This window comes from Sesamum indicum, linkage group LG4, assembly GCF_026168435.1.
Source record: "Sesamum indicum cultivar Baizhima isolate 11 linkage group LG4, ASM2616843v1, whole genome shotgun sequence".
Lineage (NCBI taxonomy): Eukaryota > Viridiplantae > Streptophyta > Magnoliopsida > Lamiales > Pedaliaceae > Sesamum > Sesamum indicum.
The window spans coordinates 8,546,793-8,570,723 of record NC_142660.1 but is presented as its reverse complement, the minus strand read 5'-3'; the positions used below and the strand labels follow the sequence as shown (position 1 = coordinate 8,570,723).

The 23,931-nt window shown below is 32.2% G+C and overlaps 1 protein-coding gene across 8 annotated transcripts in view; it reads right to left on the bottom strand.

The window, feature by feature from the left end:
- Positions 1-23,412, bottom strand: part of LOC105159807 (MAP3K epsilon protein kinase 1) — a 42,396-nt gene extending 18,984 nt beyond the window's left edge. For 4 of the 8 annotated variants that reach the window (XR_016065168.1, XR_016065167.1, XM_088879572.1 and 1 more), the window contains exons 1-16: positions 23,111-23,412; positions 22,885-23,019; positions 22,672-22,692; positions 22,201-22,274; positions 22,033-22,123; positions 21,860-21,943; positions 21,453-21,554; positions 19,935-20,066; positions 19,567-19,638; positions 17,797-17,900; positions 16,065-16,149; positions 15,521-15,925; positions 14,500-14,820; positions 14,374-14,418; positions 343-522; positions 159-242 (exon numbers count right to left, since the gene is read on the bottom strand). Coding sequence is in view for 6 of the 8 variants with exons in the window: in XM_088879572.1 (XP_088735698.1) it covers positions 159-242; positions 343-522; positions 14,374-14,418; positions 14,500-14,820; positions 15,521-15,925; positions 16,065-16,149; positions 17,797-17,900; positions 19,567-19,638; positions 19,935-20,066; positions 21,453-21,554; positions 21,860-21,943; positions 22,033-22,123; positions 22,201-22,274; positions 22,672-22,692; positions 22,885-23,019; positions 23,111-23,170 (1,995 nt within the window). In the remaining 2 variants the exon portion in view is untranslated. Of the gene's footprint in view, positions 1-158; positions 243-342; positions 523-14,373; positions 14,419-14,499; positions 14,821-15,520; positions 15,926-16,064; positions 16,150-17,796; positions 17,901-19,566; positions 19,639-19,934; positions 20,067-21,452; positions 21,555-21,859; positions 21,944-22,032; positions 22,124-22,200; positions 22,275-22,671; positions 22,693-22,884; positions 23,020-23,110 lie in introns of those variants that run through there. The other 4 variants (XM_088879570.1, XM_088879575.1, XM_088879571.1 and 1 more) reach the window with 4 other exon arrangements.
- Between the last annotated feature and the right edge of the window lie 519 nt (positions 23,413-23,931).

The following is a 23,931-nucleotide window of genomic DNA, read 5'->3' as shown; positions in this document are numbered from 1 at the left end:
ATAGTAGTCAAACTTTTAAACACAAAATTAACAACTTAAGAAGTAGAATAGAAACATGTCATGGGATGTAGCACCAATTTTAACAAATATAATAAAGACAAATTACCTTGATGATTTTCAACTAGGGAAGAAACTCATTGGAAAAGCAGAATACTCACAAGGCCGATTAGACAAGCATTCTCCTGAAAATCTGTGTTATCCTTGATTATTTCATTTAGAACTTGAAGCACGGAACATATAACCTGAAATATTAAGAAGCATAATCTTCCAATGTGAGGGATCAACAAATTCACTTCATATAATACGAGGCAAAGGAATTTGAGATTCATGTAATTCACATACACGAGAGTTGAGGACCTCAAGTAGCTCCATTAGAGGAAACAAACCATTTTGTGTAATAAACACAATTTTCTGCTCTGGTCGTTGGTGAAAAAAATCAGTTAGCTTTTCACAAGCAGACACAATGACATCTTCTGGTTCCTCTGGCCTCAATGACGAGACTAGTTTGCTATACTGAACAGCCTGCAGCATTGAAAGCACATAGTAAACATATACAAGAATCTAATTATTAAGTTGATGAAAAAACTAAAAAGATGAATGAAAAAGATAGATGAATAACTCAGAGAAATAGTACATAAGATGGGAACAAATCACTAAACCATAAGACTAGTATATCTAGGATCATTATGGTAATCTTTTCATGGCTTGCATTATTATTTACTCCAAAGATGTGTCAAAATAATTATAGAATTGGTAGAACATTTAATGAAAATGGTTATATATATGCATATTAAACCAAGCATTACTCTTTTATTAAACTACTTCTTGGAAGTTGAAACTTAAAACTGAAATAACATTAAAACTCCATTTTAAAATATTTTTAGATCAGGCATTAGTAAGAAGAGTAGAACATATGCATGATTAAAAATCAATCAAGAACTTTTATTTGCACTCTAACGCCTACCTTCTCCAATATTGGTGTTTAATGGAATAATAGGCAGTCCCAATCAATAAACAACTAGAAAAATGTTAGATAGGTGACCATTAAACCAATTGTTGGCTCTTTGTAATATGCTCTAGATGGTTTTTTTTTTTAACAATAAAGTGTTTGTGTATTGAAAATTGTTTTTTGATCATATTCATCTTATACCTTATAATTAATCTAGTATGAAGCCCATAGATAAAAATACAATAGGGTTGGACTGCGCATATCATTACAATCATGAAACCAACTTTGTTCAAATGATTTAGAATCGACGATGATTCCTCAAAACTTGCATTAAATGATGTTTTCATTTGATAATTTTGCTTTCTACATATAGACAATAATAATGTGGGACATGTGCTCAATTTAGGGTCTACTTCGTAAAAGGTTATCAATTTTACTGAACTACCCATAGAAGATATCATACAAAAGGTCAATATGATTTGATTATCCGTGGTTATGATAGTTCATTTTGCAGTCCTTAGACTTGAGGATCCACGATAACCTTGTACATAAGATGATTACTTGATTCATAGCTGAAGCATTCATAATAGTCCGTAATTGTAAAAGGCCGCGTTTTAGACATACAGCATGCATGAAGGACGGTGAGTTCCAAAAGAGGATCCATTACTCATCATAAGACGACTACCCATGGTGACGGTGCTTCTAAATTAATGGTTAATCATAAGTTATTACTTAAATTAGATTTAGTCAATTAATTGTGTCAGACACAAGCTCCCAAATCTTGTTGAGGGTAAACCAAAAGCGTCACATACAAATTACCATGAAAGTATAGGTATTAATTCTAGAAAAAACGAATTAATTTAAATTTTTCAAATTAAATCTTATGAATAAATGAACGGATCATTTAGTGGGAGAATCCATTTGATGGATAGTCAATATTTAATTAATTGAATTAATTGAATTAGGCCTAGCACAATTAGGTTAATTCAATTAATTTAATTAGGCTTGATTTAGTTAGTTAATTAGATTAATAAATTACTTCAGTTGCGCTTTATTTAATCAAATTAAATAAACTAATGGACTCTATTAGATTTTAAAATAATTGAATTAATTTAAATTGTCTATTGGCTTAAATTAAACAAGTCCGATCCACCTAACACAAGTTCTGGCCTATTTTTCCTTGACTAGGTCAAGGAAGAGTTAAGGCTCCTCCTTGTGGAAGAGAGGGCCGGTCGAGTGGAGCTTCTTAGAAAGCTCCACTTGGTCAAAACTTGCTTTGTATGGATACACTGGGTGCATCTCATATTTATGGTAGGTGGAATCTTTGAGATATAGATAGTAAGTAAATAAATATTATTCACTAACACACAACTCACCCACCATTAACACACGAGCAAGAACTGGTCACCTCTTGAGACACACAACTCACGGTTTTCTCTCCCACTCTACACTCTCCTTTGTGTTCTTACTTGAACTAGTTTCAAGAGAGAACCTAGACAACCCGACTCACTGATCTAATATTGGAATTCGGACTAGTTTCTTCAAATATAAATTTTTTCATTGCAAGATCACGATCCATCTAACAATGCATTGATGATTACACTTCCGCTCTGTGGTGTAGATGGACCTAGAGCAGATCAACATTAATCCTTGCGGGAATGGAACTCCGAAGGAGCAACACTAGCAGCCAGATTTTCAAAGGAAATAGAAAAGGTATAATTCAATTTATGATTATTGCACCTACCTTTTGATTTCTAGCCATAGCCAAGTAAACATATTGTGTATGTTTCATTTTAATTGTGTTTCAAGTACCAAATGCTCAGAAAAATCAAGGAGAAAACCCCTTGATTGGTTTTATATTTGATTTAATTTACCGCTTTCGCTGCTCTATTTTACTTCCCAGGCCATATCCGTTCTTTTCATTGGTATTAGAGCCTGATTTGGTACTTGTGGCTACATTTCATTTGATAAAGCATGTCTATGCTATTTATCTTGGTTTTGAAACAATACAAAAAACAGAGGCTATTCGAAATAACCTCTGTTTTTGGTAATTTTTATTTATATTTTTTTTTTAATTTTCATCATTCAATTTTCTTGAATATACTTATTTTTTAATATACAATAAGTAAGAAATTTGAATATACAATTAATTAAACAACAAAAGAAAGAAAAATAACACTAATCTTTGGATTTGGTATCCTAATTATATCATGTTCTTGTGACATTTTAAAATTTTAGGGTTTGAGTGAAAGAGGATGGATTTTTTTATGGGGTTGGATGTTTGAGCTCTTATGTTGTTGGGCTGGGACTTGGGACTTTGGAGAAGTAAAATAAGAGAGGAGAGGGAGGAAGAAGGATAAGAGAGGAGGAGAAAATCCTAGAAGGCTACGCAAAAAAAAAAAAACACATAAATTTTTTTTTTTTATTTCAAGCACTTGATCAGGTAGTTCGGGTTGGTAAATCCTACTCGAACCCTGACCCAATGATTTTAATTCGGGTACCAGGTTACCGATACACGAATATTTTAGAAAAAGAATTTGAACCTGGTTGGGTTGAGATCCGAACTACCCGACCCAACACCCACCCCTAAATGCGACAGTACGGCACTATACTCAAACTGGATATTATCGACTCCCAAAACATTGAGAAACTGATAGATGAGTGGGTTGCAACCGCCACACTGGAACTCGACAAGGAGAACCTCGTACGACTATTAGAGTTAAGCTTGGAGGGAAATGTTAATCCAATCATACAAAGTACTCGAAGGACAACTAAATTCAGTAACAAGGAGAATGTCTTTCTTCAAAGACAAATTGAAGGATAGGTGTAACCAAGCATCCGTCAAAAGAACATGGAGAGACAGAGAGGTAAAATTAAAAGAACCCCTCTTTGTTGTGATAATAATAATTTCCAACGATTATAGTAGAGGCAAAGAGAGGAAGAAAAATTGCAATGACTCCTACTCTAGGAGCACCAGGAAGTCCTCGTTCCGAAGGAGATTATGGTGATCTAAATAAAAAATCAGATTGTACAAATCTGGGCAAAAAACAAGACCAACGAGGGCTTCAACAAATGGATCTAGACTATCAGATGCATGATCTATAAGAAGAACATCTACAAAAAGAACTTTCAAACTAGCTCATGCTAGAGTTAATGAAAGTTTTCAAAACTGCAATTGTTGGACATGCATAGTAAAAAGAGATCATCAGATTGCTCGCAAAGAGATGGTGAATTATGAAAATTAGAAGCCATAGACGACATCCTAGATGTAGTTCACTATGGCTATTTGGTACTCATATACCAATTTGAAGACCACCTCTAAGAAGAAAGCATGTGTGAGGAGGAAATAGAGATTGATCTAGATGGATCTTCAACCGAGTCAGAATAATAACAAAGAAAGAGATAAACTTCAAATTTCTGAAACCTGTAAGGATTCTTTTCAAGGAAGATGCTGTCGAACAAAAATATAAAAATAATCATGCATCAAGACTCTAATCTCAGCCTATACGATGGGCTTAGGACTGGAGAAATCGGAAGAGTCCTCAACCAAATAAGGTTAAATTAGAAAAAAAAATCACATAATTTACAAAGTAAGTTCAGACGAGTTTGTTATTCCCATGAAATTTACTAGTGATGTGATAGAAATGCAACTTTTTCCTAAAACAAAATTTTTTTAAGAAATTGAGCATGCTTACAGAAGTAGTAGTTGTTACTATGAATGAGTTGTTAAAAGCTTTAACTCCTTAGACAAATAGGGTTGACAATGTAAAATTTAGATGCCCTAAAGGCTAGGCTAAAGACAAATTCAAGTTGTATTTGACATCACAAAGAAAGAGAATTATTTTTTCTGTGGTGGCTTATATTATTTACAGCAATGTTATTTGGTAAATACGAAGACATGCTAGAAATTGCAGGCCACAGGGTCATGGTTATAGGTATTGCAGGAGGAGAACATTGGGAGTATGAATTTAAGGTTAAGTTTTCTGAAAGATCAAAAATCATGGGAAAAAAAAGGTAACGGTATAGAATTCAATCTATATGGTGTTACCATAAGAATTGAATGACTAGTTCTTTTTTATGTACATATCAGTATATATGTTATATGAACAATATAAGTCAGAATATATTACAGCTTATATTAATTCCTAGTCAAGGACTAGTACAACAAAACTCGAAGTTTTCCCTAGTGAAGCTATGGAAACTTACCTATTATTGCAAGAAGGAATTTTCAACAAAACATGCTAGTACTCAATAAAGAATTTGAGAGGCCAAAAATAATGATAGAATGAGCATTTGGAACACCTTAATTACAGGTATTGCAAGACAAGAAAAAGGGAGTATAACTTATGAGTTAAGTTTCCTCAAAGATCATAACCATGGAAAAAAAAAGGTATCGTTATGCAATTCAGTTAGATGGTGTTACCATAAAAATTTATTTTTATGACTAGTCCATTTGTTATATACATATTAGTAGATATGTTATATGAGCAATATAAGTCAAAATATTTTGCAACTTATATTGATTCCATGTCAGGAATTTGTCCAGCAAAACTCAAAGTTTTCCCTAGCGAAGCTATGAAAACTTACGGGTTATTGTAGGAAGGGATTTTTCACAAAACATGCTAGTACACGACAAAGGAATTTGAGAGGCCAAAATCATGATTGGAGGAGCATTTGAAACACCTTGGCTCAAGGTAAAAATATCTGATATCAACTCTCATGATACAAGTGCAGACAATTTGTTGGGAAACAGTTTTATCCAAATTTTTGCAAAATATGTATAGGATAACCACAGAAATCTAGAAATTTTTACTATTAATTATGATAGTGAGATAAAGAATTTGCGAAGAGATAAGGCATTTAACAGGATAATGCCCATTAATTTTCGCAGCAAATATGGTGATTGTTATACCAATTCAACTCAACCTATATGCAAGATAAAAGGAAATTTGATAAGACTCTTTTGTCTTTCACGCAACAAGGTTTCAGCAAAATTTCTGAAGAACTTAAGATTTTCTAATAAACTATATAGCAGTATAAGTCATTAGACAGAAATGAAGAAAGTAAGCTTTCTCTCGAAAATGTCAAGAGACTTCCCAGAGGAATTTTAGTGACAATCCTTTGACATGGTGGGTAAAAACAAGATTGAAGCTACTATGAAAATCGAAAAGGAATGCAAGTACGAGTATGTTTGATACAAACCTATACAGATGAAAATGGGGGTAAGAAACATATGCAGGAAATTATCCAGGAGCATATCAATCTTAAACTCATCTAACCTGGAGTATCTGCTGCTTACAATAACCCTGATTTTCTGGTAAGAAATCATGGTGAGATAAGAAGAGAAAAACCCAGGTTAGTAGCTAACAATCAAGGTACTAATGAAGTATTAGAATTAGATGGTTATTACATTTCGAGTATAGAACACTTAATTGACTGCATTAAAGGTGCAAAAGTGTTTTCAAAATCGAATGAGATCAACATGGAAAATGATTCATAAAAGTACATTACATTTTGCACACCACAAGAACAATCTATGTGGAATGTACTTCCCAATGGACTTGCTGATGCACCCCAAATATTTCAAAGAAAGATGAACAATTTTTTCAAAAAACTATCTTGAGTTTATATTTGTCTATACAGACGACATTGCATTTAAAAAATATACAGGATCATGTTAAACATCTTGAGATATTTTCTAATGCATGCCATAGAAAGGGTTTAGTGTCTTCTGAAAAGAAAGCTATTATGGCTGTTAATAACATTGAACTTTTAGGAATTCTTGTTGATGAAATAGATATTGAGTTGCAGGAGCACATTATGGAGAAAATTCGCATTTCTCCTTTCTTAGAGATAAGAAACAACTTCAAAAACATCTTGGGAGTTGTTAATTTTAGAGGAATCTTTATTAAGAATCTTGCAAAGATTTTCAATCACTCTTGAAAAAAACAGAAAGTTCAAACTGGAAATTGAAGAAAATTCACACCCAAAGGATTCATGAGTTGGAACAAGTTTTCAATAACCTGCTAAAGTTTGTTATCCCACAGGATGAAGATGAATTGATAGTCTACACGGATGTCAATGATTATAGATGGGTAGCAGTGCTCATGAAAAAGATAACTACTAGTTGAACCAAAATTTGGCACATCAACGAAAAAGAATTCTTTATGATTTAGAAGATGTTTATTAAAAATGGCCTTTGTTCTTACTAGCCAATGAATTTACTTTAACTGATAATACGAATGTGAAAGCTTTCCTTAAGAATAAACTTGGATCAAAAATTGAGAAAGTTCGTATTATTATATGATAAGCTAAATATCAATATTATTGTTATAATATTGTTATTATTAAATTTCATAAAAATGTTCTAGCAGATTTCTTGACTACAGATAGAGGCATATGAAGCAAGCTCCATCATTTTAAGACTTAGACATCTCAAGAAAAGCTTGAGGAACTTGATAAGAAGTTTGGACAGCTAACGATGAAAGCCCAAATAACTGGTCAAGTCCATCAAGCTAATCTTGAGATGTCCAGATCGCCATCAAGAGTACCAAACTGGTTTCTAGCTTGTTATAGCATAACTTACTGGAACCAATTCCAAAGGCATCGCCTTCAGCGATGGCTAGAGAATTAAGAGAACAGGGCACCAAACCTGCAATTAGAAAACGAGGCCCTACAACTATAGCAGCATATTCAAGTAATGCTTGCACAAGGCCGTCAGCCAAACTTCGGTGATGAGGCAATTGAATTACAAAAAGTGCAAACTCCTGATAACTCAATATAATCCAGCACCTCGGGGTTAAAGAGGGAGTAATTAACCTTAGGTCAGTGACATGCGCTTCTAATTTTACTAGTAGCGATTCAGTATCTTCTATTTTTGCTTGGCAGGTTTACCAGAGAATGTGGAAAAAACTGGTTTTCGCAAAGGACTCAACCTAAGCAAGATTGTAGTAGACGCATCCAGAAATATAACAGGATCTAGATGCTCAAAAGGTCGAAACTAGAAAAACTTCGAGAGTGGTATGATTTTGGAGCTCTTGCTTCACGTCATACTATGTCACAAGATTTCCGAAAATCTTAAAACTTCCCGAGTGGATCGGTGAGGCAGTTTATGAGGCATGGCAAAACAATCCCCACCTAAGACGAGGAGATATTTAGGAGCTTAAATTTGTCTCAGCAACTCAAAAATTTATAGGAAAAGAATCTCATCAAGTATTTCATTTCATCAAATTGCAAAGAGCTAATATCATAGCATTCAACAGTAGGTAAGACTGACACACAAGAAACTCACCTTGTATCATCTCTCAGTGAGGAAGAAATAACTATCAGAAAAGCTTGCGAATATTAGGTTTGTCTCACTGAGATGGACAAAGGGATATCCGTTTAAAATTCTTTGAGAAAAATTAAATGGATCATTTCTGTTAAACTGAATGACAGAAAAAAACACCAAGTTTGCATAAAGCATTCTTGAGAAGAAAAGAATGCTTGTTTCGGAGAATAAGCTACATGGAACGGGTGTCACAAGGAAGAAGGCATGCAACATGATGCATGTTGAGCAATGGCATAACCACAAATGTCCTTGTTGTGAAAAACAGAAAAAACCCTTGTTCGAGACAAAAACTCGGGTAATCTAAAAGAAACCGAACCTAAAGTCAGAGAAGGGTAAAAAAAATAATTTCTACAGAACAAGGTAAAAACCACAAAATATAAAAAATCAAAAGGAGAACTGACGGCAGAAGAGGACAAGGGCGCCAAGAGTCAGAAAAGTAAAGAACACCAGTTGGCAAGCACATGGCAGATAAACCATAATGACCATAGTGGAAATAGGAAAGTTAAAATGCGTGATGAACGCAACAACGTCATCTAAGAGAAGCTTGAAGTCCGTAATTGTACCCTCATGCTATTATAAATAAGGAACTAGGAAACAGATGAGGATCATCAAAAATTTTCTCTAACTCTTCAATACATGATATTTTGAGTCCTTTTAATTTTTCAACATTAACAATTTCAGTTTATGGTATTTTCCTCACAAATGTAGTCCTTTTTCTATGAGAGGCTGAACAGTTATCTCCTCCTGTAGAGGAAGAGAATATTGATATAATATTGCAAATTTTTCTTCAATAAATTCAAGTTTTCTCTTCAACTTGCTCGTCCAAAATCTTATTAAGTCTCTGACTTGGAGTTTCTTTACGCCCTAAGTTAGGAAATGAAATAGGATTGTTGTTTGTTGTTGAATGAGCCAAGTGCTTGCGAACCATCTGCTACGGTAGTGTGCTTAGAGTTAGTCTGTTAAATCGAGGACTTGAAAAACTTGGGAACAAAGCAGCCAAGGTAAGGTATGAATTTCTGGAGGCTTAATATTATTTTAAAAGCTTGTTGGGCCAAATTGATAGCATGGGGATGGACTAAACTGATTTTTGCTTAAAGACCAAAATGGTCACTAATTGAGCCTAGGTACCAAAATTAAGGATATTTTGAAAGGTGGATACCAAAATCAAAATTTTCGAACTTTGGGTACCAACACTAAAATAGGGGTAAAGTTAGGGTACTAAATTGAAATTATCCCTTAATTATGGTCAATTTTTGTTAGGTTAAGTTGGACTTTTCCAAAATTAAATTAGCATGGATTAATTTGAAAATGGTTTTCAAACAAAAAAGCATTTATATATTACATTACATAATGGTCCTTACATTACCTCCCAAAATAATTTGATTATGACTACTAAAAACAAAATGGATAACCAAGAAAATGCACAAATCTGGCATGTTAGGCTAGGCCATATCTCTCAAGATAGAATAAAAAAGTTGGTGGACTCAGAGAGTGTCGAAAGAGACAATGGAAGAGTCCTATCTAAGAGGGAAGATGATAAAAAAGCCCTTTGTAGCACAAAGCACACTTAATAGCGATCAGTTAGATTTTGATCCATTCAGACATCTGGTGGTCTCACCTACTTCATATTTTTTTAAGTGGTTATTATAAGTTTTATTCAGTGCAGTTAGAACATTTAGTGAGGATGACGCGTTCAAAGATAGAATTCGTCGCCTGACATTGAACAACAGTCAGATCTTTCTAAAATGTGTTTGAAGCTCTTTAAACCTGTGGCCACAGTAATAGATTTAATGGGGAATTTTACTAGGTCGGTCAATAGAATAAACACGTTTAGAGTAATGAGCATAGATGTCTAGTTTAGGATGGGAACCGATGCCCAATTCCATGCTCTAGAATTATATCGGGAGACAGATGACTGAAGAGCCATACTTGTATGGTACTCTAGACCATAAATATTCTCAATATTTACCTAATCTTTATTGCCATAGATTGTTGATAAACAGCCATCCACGATGACGGGCTATTCTGGATTATTGGTTAATCAGAAGTAAGAAATTAAATTAAATTAATTATATTGGACACAAGCCAATGTCTAACTAAGGGTAAATCTAAAAAGTCACACACAAATCACTAAACAAATTTAGAATTAATTTTAGAAGAAATGAGTTAATTTAAATAGTTTCAATTAATTCTTGGAGAATAAATATTTAGATCATCAAATGGGAGAATTCATTTGATGGATAGCGATTACCCAACATTTAATTAATTGATTAATTAAAATTAGGCCTAGTATAATGAAATTAGTTAGATTAATTTAATTGGGCTTGATTTAGTTAGTTAATTAGATTAACTAATTATTGGAGCTAGGCTTTATTTAATTAAATTAGATAAACCAATTGACTTTTGTTAGATTTTAAATTAATTGGATTAATTTAAATTGCCTATTATTAAATCAAGCTCAATCCACCTAATACAAGTCCTAGCTAATTTCTCTTTGACTAGAAAGGGAGAGTTGAGGCTCCTCCCTGTGGAAGAGGGGTCAATTGAGTGGAGGTTCTTAGAAAGCTCCACTTGGTTAAAACTTGCCTAGTTTGGACACACTAGGTGTATTTCATACTTATGGAAAGTGGTATCTTTGAGATATAGATGGTAAGTGAATAAATATTATTCACTAATACACAACACACCTACCACTAACATACTAGCCAGAACCGGCCACCCACACACAACTCACAATTTTCTCTCTTTCTATACCCTACTTTGTGTTTTTCTTGAACTAGTTTCAAGAGAAAACCTAAATAATCTGATTCACTAATCTAATGGTGGAATTTGGATTAGTTTCTTCCAACGAAAATTATTTTCGTTGCATCATGATCCATCTAATAGTGGATCGGCTTTTACACTTCCGACGTGTGGTGTGGACGAACATAGAGAGGATCTAAGTTGATCCTTGCTTGAACGAAAACCCGGATGAGCAACGTTAGCACCCAATTTCTCAAAGAAAATCAAAAAGCTATAATTCAATTTATGATTATTGCACCTCTCTTTTTGATGTCTTGCCATAGCCACAGCTTTGTGTATATTTTATTTTAAATACGTTTCAACTTTCAAGTATCAAATACACAAAAAAAATCAAGAAAAACACCCCTTTGATTGGTTGTAAATACCCCTTAATTGGTTATAAATTTAATTTATTTTACCACTTTCGCTACTCTCTTTTATTTCCTGGCTATTACATGTTCCTTTCATTGCTTGCAAGGATTATGATCATCTTTGAAGATGTTCAACTCATCTTCATTAGATGGGGTGTAATTGATAAGGTATTTATTCAAATGCATTTCATTAACAGTGTACTTATGTGAGTACGATCCACATCATTGTATTCACTAGATTCAATCTCATCCCCAATTAGAGCTAATACACCTCCTTTGAAAATATTAAATTATATTTTTCTTCAAACAAGTTTTGAAATTTACCCTTCTAAAAATTCTCAATTATACTTAACTCCCTTCCATTAGGATTTAGATGAAAAATATTAGATGAAAAATACTAACGTCAGCAAAGAAAAATACATAAATTTTTAAATTTGTCCCTCATTTAACATTCCCATGTATATTTTTATACTTATAAAGGAATAATTGTAATATACATATGGATTAACATCATTATATTTTTTTTCTTTATAAGTATAAATTATTAAATAAAAACATTAAATGAGGGGTAAAATTGATAAATTATGTAATTTTTTTGCAAACGTCAATATTCTCATTAAAATTCTAATAAAAGAGGGTCAAGTATAAACAGTAAATTTTCAAAGGTGTAAATATCATTTCAAAAAATTTTTTGGGGGAAAGCCCAAATTATTACATTTCATATTTTTGTTTCTATGTCGTTTTAAGCATCTCAAAGCTCACACAAACTTTTACTGACATCAGTTTTCAATCATGCACGTCATTTGAATTTATGTAAATTCTATGAGATGTAATTTGATATAATTCGTAAAAACGTTGATTTGTGTAAAGGCCATTTGAAGAGAAATTGTAAGACATATCCTCCTACACCTTAAGGTATCTTTGTTAATGAAATTAGAATGATCAGTAATAGTATTTGAAAGGATTACAAACATGGTATGTAGCTCACATTATGTAATAACTTGTAAGTCATTGCAACAAGCAAGAGACTAAGTAAAGGGAATGTGACGCTAATGCTTGGAGACGACAAGCAAGTTCTCATAGAAGTCATAAGAACAATTCACTTAGTCATCACAAATGATGTGAGGATAGTACTTAATAAATGTTATTATGTACCTAACATGAATAAGAAAATTATTTCTAAAGCAGAATCGAATTTTCCATTTAATAAAGAATGGTTCTTTAATTCTACTTGATACTTTAGTAAATGGTTTATATACTACTCATTAGCTAATTTATGAACATTCAACCCAAAAGAAAGTTGGAGGACCAAGAATATGCACAAATATTACATGCTAGGAGAGGGTAATCTTACTTCATAACCTTCATGAATGACTACCCATTGTTTGGTAATGTGTGCTTAATGAAGCATAAGTTTGAGCATTTAAAAGTCAAAAAATTCAAACTAGAAATAGAAAACAAAACATGCCATACAATCAAAACCCTTTGATTTGATCCAGGGGTGAGTACTTAAGTGAGGAGTTTGTGAATTATCTAAAAGAGAATAAGAACTTCTCTTGGTGCATGTGTCCTACAATACCATAGCTTAATGGTGTGACCAAAAGTAGGAAATGAAATCCGTTGAGGCACTGTTTGATCAATGATAAATTGTATGACTTTCTCTTTTATTTTGGGGTACAAGTTGGAAATCTCTAGCAAGTTATTGAACATGGCACCATCCAAAACTATGCCCAAAATGCCATGTGATATGTCATGACAAATCACTATCATACAAGTATTTGAAAATATGCGAGTATCCCGTGTATGTCAACAGACGTGTCGAAGATAAGTTAGATACAAAACTCATCTTATGCAGTTGAGTATACAAATAAACTACTGGATACTATTCCTACGATCCACTAGGAACTAAAATTATTTGTTCAAGAAACACAATATTCTCCAAATAGGGTTTTCTATTGGATGCTCAAGGGGAAGAGTAGCAAGTTAGAGAGACACCCGTGGCACCCCATACTGAATCTACTAGTGTAGAATCTCTATAGGTCGACTATATTAATTCTACAATGCCCCAGTTATATGGAATGGTAGGTTTGATTATTGATAGACTAAAAATTAAGTAATTAGGTTATCTTAATTTTTTAGCCTATTTGATAAAGCCCAAAAGCATTAATTGATTTGAAAATTTTATTGGGCTTGCATTCAATTAATTAGAACCATTAAATTAGGGTTTATGTTCAATGAATTGAATTAATTGGATTATGGCATGGTTTTAATTAGAAATGAAGTCAAAGTCCAAGCCAACAAGCCAATTGAAGAGAGGACTATTTAAGAGGGAGCATGACCAACACTTTAGCACTTGAGAGTCAAAATTCGGTCTTAAGCACACAAGACTCTCTCTAATTTTTCTCCCCAACAAATAGTTTCTTGCCTCCTCTTTTCATTCTTTCTCCAAAATCCTTACAGTCAATAATTGATTCTTTCATAACCTTCATCAATAATAGCATAATCTTGAAGGATAATTTCATCTTGAAACTTGCTCTCGAGGGAGGGTGCATGTGGTCTTACCATGATTCAAGAAACAAAATGGCTCATTTCAATTTTTTCAAGAAACGGAGGAGGTTTCCTTGCAAGAAAGGGATAGTCTTCGAAAACATTCAATTCATGTCCATCAGATATAGTGCAATTAATTAGGTATTAATTCTGATCTAATTCAATTGGAAATCTATTTCTGGAAATGAGATCCGCAAAGTTGTAGCAATGAGATGCATGTATTAATGGCCAATTATTAAGTTATGAATATTTATTTCCACCACATAGCATTTTGGAGCCTATACGTAACTTTCAAAAAATGTATTGTAAGTTTGTCACATCATTACCTGACTATTGGAAGGAAAGGAAATCTACATATAATGAAATTAAAGGAATACGTTTAGACACACAAGTACCTGAATGTGAAAGCGATTTTCTGTTGGTAATTTATCTTCAAATCCCTGATAAGAAGCACAATAGACAACAAAAGTTGAAGGTCGTACCCAAGAAAGTAAGCAACGGAATTCATTATGCATCCATACCAAATTATCAATATCAATCACTTCTTCTTTCAGAACGCCCATCATTAGACGAATTATATCACCACCATTTGCCTCTGTTGTGTCATTCTGCATTTGCTTTTGAGCAATTGTAGCCCTCAACTTTGTAGCCAGATCATTGCTTCCACTATCAAGGTCCGTGTTGCCTTGATTTACATGTGAGGATGTTGACGTAGAGGCTTCATCTATCCGACCCTCAAGATTCTCTAATGGAGGGAATAAGTCATCCAAAGAAGCATCATTTGGAGGATCACTAAATTTACTGAGTTCATTTCCTCTTGAATTGATTGAGGCCTTCACAACCTGCATAAGCAAGCAAACAAGGAAATATAATAGCAGATTCATATTGGCTAATTGAAAAATAAATAAAAATAAGATGCCAATATAACAATAACCCCCTACTGGCCTTAATATACTCTATTCTTCTCGGCTCATGGAAAAGTATAACTAAAGAGAGTGACAAGAGAAAGAAATAAATTTCTTTACCGTATGTCACACATTGGCTTACTACTAAATATTTAGGATTATGTAAAACAAATATTTAGGTAGGATTTACAAATTTCGATGATTGAAGAAGAAATGAAAACCAAATTGGGGGCACATGAATTGATTTAACAGGAGTGAAGCTAGGGCATGAAATCCAAACAATGAACTATGTCAATTTGATAACACAGATAAAAAATTTATCATGAGAAATCAGATACTGTCTTATAAATTTTCAAATAGAAAACAAACATTCAAATGGACTAGTTTCACAACCTAGTTTGGTAATCCCTAGTACATTGTTCAAAGTACTCCTGAAAACATATTATTCCGTTAGTCTACTACCATGCATTGTCATTATCAGTTTTCTAAACAGAAGTTTGTGTACTTGGTGGTAATTGATAGTTAATAGAAAGAGCTGTAACTATTATTATATAAACATCCTACATCTCATGTAACAATCAATAATAACATAATATATATAAACAAATCAAGACAAATATAAACTGACGAAACTTACCTTTTGAGGGCTATGATCTTGGCCCTTACGGTTGAAATCAAGTGTGCCATGTTCAGCAGGAGCTGGGTTTCTTTTTCTTTCAAATTCTCCAGTCATGTCATTTGCCTTTTTTGATTCAGTGGGACCCAATACACTATTTGTTAGCACTTCGGCTCCATGACCGACAGTGGATGCCTTGTTGTCCACCAAATCATAACTTGTTGACTCATGATTGTTTACCACTCTATTTGAGCTAGTCCGCATGCGTGAATTTGCATTGATACTGGATGTTGGAGGTTGATCTCGACCTACATTCTCCTCAAGGTTATGTGCCCTTCCCTCAGTAGCATTAGCATTAGGAACATCATCCTCAAAAGTCTTGCTAATCTCTACAACCTCTGATGATAATGGCTCTGTTTCAGATTCCTAAAACCAATAAAAGGGTCCAAAATAACAAAAGTTGGTAAAACATCACCTCAATTGAAGACCAAGTAAAGAAGATGATATATTCAAGGTATAGTGGAAAAGCATGTTACATAACATGAAAATTTCAGATAATAATTACTTTCGCAACATTGGTGGTATCACCGCTGTGCCCTTGTGTGGATCTACTTGATTCAGCATCCCCAGGTCCAGCTTCATCAATATTTCTGCAAAAATTGCACAAGTTTAGTATGGTTAAACGTTGCTTCATCTAGATACAAAGATTGATCAATAACTCTTATGAAGATAATCAAATGCGAAACATGGTTAAGAGGTTCCATACATTTCTTAGTTACCAACAACTCACAAAAAAGAAAGAAAGAAAAAGGAACATATTTCTTAACTTGGACCACAGAGAAATAGTTACATGATGCATAAGTAAGATAATGATGCTATCAAATCACGTGGATAGATGTCCAATTACTAAAAGAATATCCTTGGTCCTAGATATATCATTTGAGAGTAGGACGAAAGTACATCCTGTCTTGTAAGCATTAGAAGCTTGAGAGTAAATGCAACATACCAAGAATCCAGGAAGATTCTAATATTATGGCCATAAAAAGAAGCTATCTTTTTTAGGTTTTACGATGAATAATAGTAATAACAATAAGTACATTATGAAGATTGTCAAATTATGGCCAATAAGGAGAAATCATGAGATAGAATATATTCAAATACTTAAGCATAATAATATAAAATAGTATTATGTTGATAATGAAAGTGTAGATTTGGAATAAAATTATTGGAGTTATTATTATCCAGAAATTTTACCAAATTGCAATGCTCTGGAAGAAGCATCTTTGACATGTTTCTGGCTTTGGCTTAAGCAGGTAAACAAGATACATGACATTCTTCATTTCACTTAATCAAAAAAGGCATAAAAGTACTCTATTTAGTTTTTCATAGCGTAAACATGATCAAGATTGGCGATTGAAGATATGACAACATTAAAGTCGAGATAAAATTATAATTGTGGGGAACTACTATACTATGGAAGTTTGACTAAGCCTATATGATACCAGACATGTCAGCGATCTTGGAAATAGGAGGAACCTCCTAGAGAGAGCAATGAGCATCAATAAGGTAATAATATTTTCAAGGAGTAGAAGCGGGGTAGTGATTCCAAGTTGGTGTGACTAACTAGGATTTAGAACCTATGCCTTACCAACTGACAAGCTTACATGCACGCGGAATCGCACAACAACAAAAGAAAATAATAATTGAAATAGATAAATAAACTTTGATGTTGTATCAAAAACAAAATGTTCATTAAAGTTTAGTGCTTAATTTTGATTTTTATAAAATTAAGAAAGAAACTAAGTGACCATTTCCTAGAATGCACCAGAATTGCAACTCAACAATTCAGCACTAAACATATACAAAAAGGTAAATTCTTAAATTTCTATTACCTAATGTTGCAAACCAAGTATTTAAAAGTATGTGAAAATACAATCAATTGCTTTATGTTCATGAGGTGAAAAACTAATGATAATAATTAACATATATAATTTAGGCATCTTCTACGTATGTACTAGCAAAGGGATAAACAACAAACAGAATACATTTTGTGTATACAAATATATTTTGCCTTGTGTGTCTCGGTGAATAAATGTCAAAAAACATAAAAAAAAAAAAGGTAAATTAGATGAGTTGCTTGTGTCTCACGAAAGAAGAGCAAACCATCCTTGTATTTGTTAACAATAGATTGTGTATTTCCTTCATATCTGACATTGGTGACATGGTATGAATGCTTTATAATTGAAAGCCAACTGCTAAGTGAGTCAGTAACATTGAGAGAAACGGCAAGGATATACCTTAGAGTTCCACTATGACGTAAGGATGTCTGTAGTGCACGTCTTGAATTTAGAATCCATGGATGCGATAATAGTGTTTTAGCATCAGGCCTCTGTCTAGCATCCTGAAATGTCCAACTAAAAGTCAAAAAGAAAAAAACAATAGCAGCCTAAATTTAGGAGTGCACCTTACATCATGTCTCTCACATTGGGTAAAACCCAAATATTGCACATTTTGAGTGATTAATTTATTGGAAAATTTAAATCTATCTATAATCTATAATATATATATATATATATAAAAGTAAGAATCTCTCATTTGTTTATTTCCATAGGGAAAAGACATCCATACCATTAATTAAGTAATCATTTTAATAATAAATCAAAAATAGTTATAAAAGAATGATATCCTATCAAAAGAAGACTTATTTTGAGTCCTAATACATCTAAACTACTTGGACAACGATAAGTATATCCACTAAAAAATAATAAATAGACAAATAATATTTATACGCGATTAATTTGTTCAAAAATATTTTTATATACTTTAAAAATATTAACTAACTAGGGCATAGATAAATTTAAAATAGCATCGAAATAATATATAAAGTAAAAGACATTTATACCCATACTTAAGTAATCTTTTCAATAATAAATTAAAATTAGTTAAAAGAACAAAGTTCTATCAAAAGAAGACTATTTAAGAGTCCTAATACCTATAAACTTAGACAATGATAAATATAGCCAACTAGAAAAAATAAATAGCCAAGTAATATTTCTATGCGATTAATTTGCAAGAAGATATTCTTTAATACCTTAAAATATTAATTTATTAGGGCACAGTAAATTTAAAATGAATAGCATTGAAATAATATATAAAACAATAATGTATTAAATCCCATTTTAAAATGAATAAAAATTATTGGCAAATAAAAGCACTAATTTCTATTAAGTTGAACTTGCGTATGAAAATTTAATTATCAAGTGAATCTTATATTATTTAATTTTTCAATATTAGATAATCCTATATGCACATAAATAAAATATTGTTATTAAGAAATAGGCAAGACCAATTAAATTTATATAAATTAATAGATCAAGAAATCACACTAAAAATTATGAAGTTAAAAATTCCAAATAATAACATTTTATGCAATAATATTTCAAATTTAGAAGTTAATGAAGAATGTAAAGAATATTTTGATCAAATTTAATAATTGATAGTAAAATATAATTAGCATAGTTATAGAACATTGCAATAATATAGTTAATAACTGATTAGTTTAAAATCATTTTACATCAATAAACTTAAAAACAATGGTAGCAAAAAAAAAATATAACATTCACATAAATAATATAACAAACATAAAATAAAATTTTAAAAGTAGCAAATAGACATAAAAAACCTACGAACAAAAAATGATCATTTTATTAAATTGAATTTTCTCATAAAAAATTCAAACAACCTAATAATTAATAAATACCAAATATTAAAAATCAACTTTAAGGAATAATATTTTATTTAGTAATATCAATTAAATTTAGAATTGAGTGACAAATAACAATTTAGATGGTTTTCTCATCAAGTAAAACACTTATTATCATTTTTTTCAAAATATCTGCATACTAATGATTCCATGATAGAAATATAAACTAATAAGTAAAATATTCACCTCTAAAATATGTTTCTATTTCCACGTGATACTTCCTAGTTTTAAACAAAAGGATCAAAAGACAAGAGAAGTAGAAAAAACAAAAAATATAAATAAATCAACATAATTTTCAACTGACCTTCTTAAAGCACTGGCGGAGGAAATCAGTGATACCCGGAGATAGACTATTGGGAATTGGTGGATGCTCATCCTGGATAAGAAAGAAACAAATTACTAACCTTAAAATAACACTATGACTAACCAACTCGATATACTTGCCCAGTTTTTGCTACAATTTTAGATATTTTTCTTCATATTCTTCATATTTAATTCGTCCACTTCAAGTATCACCATAGATAATGCTAATGGCAGGAGGCAAAAAAGGTAACTTTAACACAAAAAAGGAAAAAGAGCTCACAACTGTAAAGAAATGTGATATATGTGAATGTTCACCAGTTGCAGAACTGAAAAGAATCTGATAATAGATAAAGTAGACCTTATTTCTACCTGTACAATTCTAAAGAGCGCAGGCATGGGCTGCAAATCATAGTATGGAGGTACACATGTCAGAAGTTCTATCACAGTGCAACCGACACTCCAAATGTCAGATGCTGCACAAACTCCCGACATTTCAATGACCTAAAATTAGTAGATAAAGAAAAGGTATCAGATGTACCTTATGCAAGCAACATATCAATCATGCAACTAGAGTAAATTGTGAAAAGTATACAACTGTATAACTTACTAGTCCAATACACGCAATTGTACTTACTAAGCTAACATATCTCTAATAACCCAAAACATTCGTTTTAAATATGGAAATAAGCAATAAAAAAATAAGAAAAAAGGTAATACTAGCTTTTGATGAAAAGTTGCATGACTAATTTTAAGCATGAATAACATATGAATAAGTTCCATAGGAAATCTTTGTAAATGCATACCTTTGAAATTACACAATTAAATAAGTAATGGGATCTTGATGAGTATTAACAGTCATTAGAGCTGCAAAAGGTACATTTTCTAATTCATGACATTCAAAGTGTTTGATCAACCCTTAGCTTTATGCTATTATAATTTTCACACAGCCTGTCATATGCACAGTTCTTTAGATTTTATTAGAGATAATCGTATACTTTGCTTACATTTGGGAATATTCTTATCCCATCTCATCTCATAAGATCTTTCTCATTCTCATGGATGTTTGTTTGCAAGATTTTTTTTTTTCAAAATACATCTCAAATGCATTTCACTACTATGAGAAAACATATCACATTAACTATAATCATTAGAGTTCATCTCTTATCTATCATGTAATATACATCATATCAATTATCATACATTTTTATCTCACATCTAAAGAATCATTTGAAATATTTTTTGCATCTTTTCAAACAATATTTCATATCATTTTTTCTCATTGATGTAACATGTACTCTTAATTTTTTAGGACAAAATGTTCTTCTCTTGCCGAGTCACAGCTCTGACCCCATTCCAACAAGAAGGATAAAATAAAAAATCAAAGAATCAAAGAAAAAACAAGTTACAAGAGATGGTAGCTAGGGAAAGAGAGAAGGAAAAATAAAATTTAACTCAACTATCAAGTGTAATGATATAAACATGTATTTGTCACATGAACTGAATATCTATAATAAATTGACCAAAGCAAAAACCCAGTGAATCATATTTCTATCAGCTAGACTTATTACTAAAAAGGATGCACCAGAGACTAACAGTCAATATGCATAGTTATTAACCCATAACCTAACCCTGCTGAATTCTAGTAAAGAATCATAGCCATATTATCTATTCTAAGTTTTATATTTAACCACATATTTTGCAGTCGACCATATTTGCAATTTCAAATAAGGTAGATACCTCCATAGATCTGTTGCAAATCTACTAATGAATTAATAGCCTTGAGGTGTTTCCAAACTTCGTAAAAGGATCATAGATGAAGCAAAATTAGAATTTTGACTTCATTAAACGAAAGTTAATTTGAGACTCGAAAAATGAGTGAAGATGTACCTCAGGGGCCATCCAGTATGGTGTTCCAACAACTGAATGTGTATTAACATCTGCTTCAGTTAGTTTTGTCGCAACCCCAAAATCTGCAAGTTTCACAAGACCCTGGAAGTATAAATTAGATTGAGGAACTACCCTCTTCAGCAAGAGTGAATTCCTTTTGCCCAACATAATCATGAAAAAGTACTTGGCTGTACATAAGCATAAAACCCAGATTAAGAAAACAAATGGACAACAAGCTTAAACTCAAACCCAAATACATTATTTCAAATTAAATGCAACACAATCTCGTATTAATATTTTGGACCATGTTAATATTAACAAAGAAAAGGAGGATTACTATGACAAAATAACATGAATATAATCAAGCAACAACACGGAAGATAACTTAAACAAATTAGAAAGTACACCTCTTTTGTTGTCAAAATATTAGCTCCCTTGATATCACGATGAATTACACCTTGTTCATGTAGATATACCAAACCTTCCAATACCTGATCACAATATATTATAGTATTTGAAAATTGAAACTACAATAAATAAACATAAATGAACTCATGAAGTATGATATGAATTCTAGAACCTGGGCTATATAAACAGCCACCAATGACTCTGGAAAAGGCCCAAATTTATTTGGCTTAACAATGTTAGCAAGTGAACCATTCTCCACATACCTTCAACGAAATAAATATATGTTACTAAAAGCTTTATGATTTTGACAAGTTGAGAAAGTAATAAAGAAGTGACTCACTCTAGTATTATGTGAAGATGAGTCCTTGTCTTCAATGATCCAAGATATTTCACAATATTCTTATGGTTCAGATTCTACAAAGAATGGGTATGCATCAATGAGATACTAAGCGGAAACTATGTCAGTATGGTACGTTTCGTTCTTGAAAGTTTGCAGCATAAAAAGACTAAAAGCAATGTTAAAAGAACGTAGTAGAGTCCACCATTGAAACTTCACAAAATGAGAAAGAGTCCGTCAAAGAGATTATTAACTTTTGCACGCACAAAATCCTGAACATCAAAAAGCTCTCATTGAGAGGACAAACATTTTGAGGCGCATGCCAACTAACATTACTTAGTAATAGTATGAAATAGTACGAATACAGTGCAGACCTCCATGCAGATATGAACGGCTACAAGATCTCAAGACATGCAACTAACGAAAGTTCACAAAGTAATTATAGTTCGAGAAGATATAACAACAAAAATTTACCTTGAGCAAATCAATCTCTTGCTACCAAAATTCACAACACAAACGATTGAAGGAGTACCCGAAAAGGAAAAAACAACAAAACGTGAGTCCAAATTTATACAAAAAAAGCCCGACCATACAATAGCAAACAAATTAAAACAAATGCCATTATACTTTTGAAAAGAAAAGGTTTCATAGAAAATATTTGGGTGGTTTAAAAAGGAAAATTCGTACCATGATAATGTTGAGATCCTCTTGAGCAATATTCTCCAGGGAGACTTGCTTAATTGCAACAAAGTCTCCATTCTCCAAATCCAAACCCTTGTACACTCTTCCATATGCCCCTTTCCCAATTTCATCCCCAAGCATCTGAAATGTCAATAGAGCTCTATAAAAATTCAACAAAAGCTTTAGATAAAGGCAATATATTACGCTTTAAAGACATTATACCAATGCTTACATATTTGTTGTCCAGAGTTTTGGATTTGTTGATAGCAGAGGCTGTCATTTGCCGAGTCATCTTTGCACATTGCTAGAAAAATTGAAACCTAGCTTTGAAAAGTTCTACTATATATCTTATATTAATCTCTGACAGAAATTAGGTAAAAAATACTTGAGTCTGGTAGGTGCATCCGAAGCACAATTAACGACGGATGGGAGAGCAGAAGAGTAATTCCCTGTGCTGACCAGCGGTCTAAATCTCCAGCGTGAAAGAGGTAGGGCTGGAGGAGGAGAGGATCCGTATTCTAATTCATTCTTCATTTCCATTTTTATTATTTTATTATAAATTCACAAAGCAGCATTTGTAACAGAAATGTCACACATTAACACCAAATAAAAAAAAAAAAAAAAAACAGAAAACATTTTGTTTAAAAGTTATGAAAAACAAAAATAAATAAGATGGAACAATCTTTTTCACTCAATCTTTTAATTTTATTGTATTTGGTAACTTTTTAAGAAATAATGACAAAATATTTAGTCTGTATGTGTACACATGTCTAAGGACGATTTTGGATTTCATAAAATTATAAGGTTAAATGCAATCAACCCCCAACGTATGGAACCATTTGTACTTTATCCCCCAACTTTTTAATAAAATCAAAATAAATAAAAAAAGTTGGAAAAAAATCCAAAAAATGGAGAAAAATCCAATACATAATTTGCAGATAAACATCTTCACATTACTTAACAAAATCAAACAAAAAAAATCATGAACTTTCTGCAATATGAGGTCTGAAAACCCAAAATCGAATAAAACAAACTTTAAACTCCAATTCACAA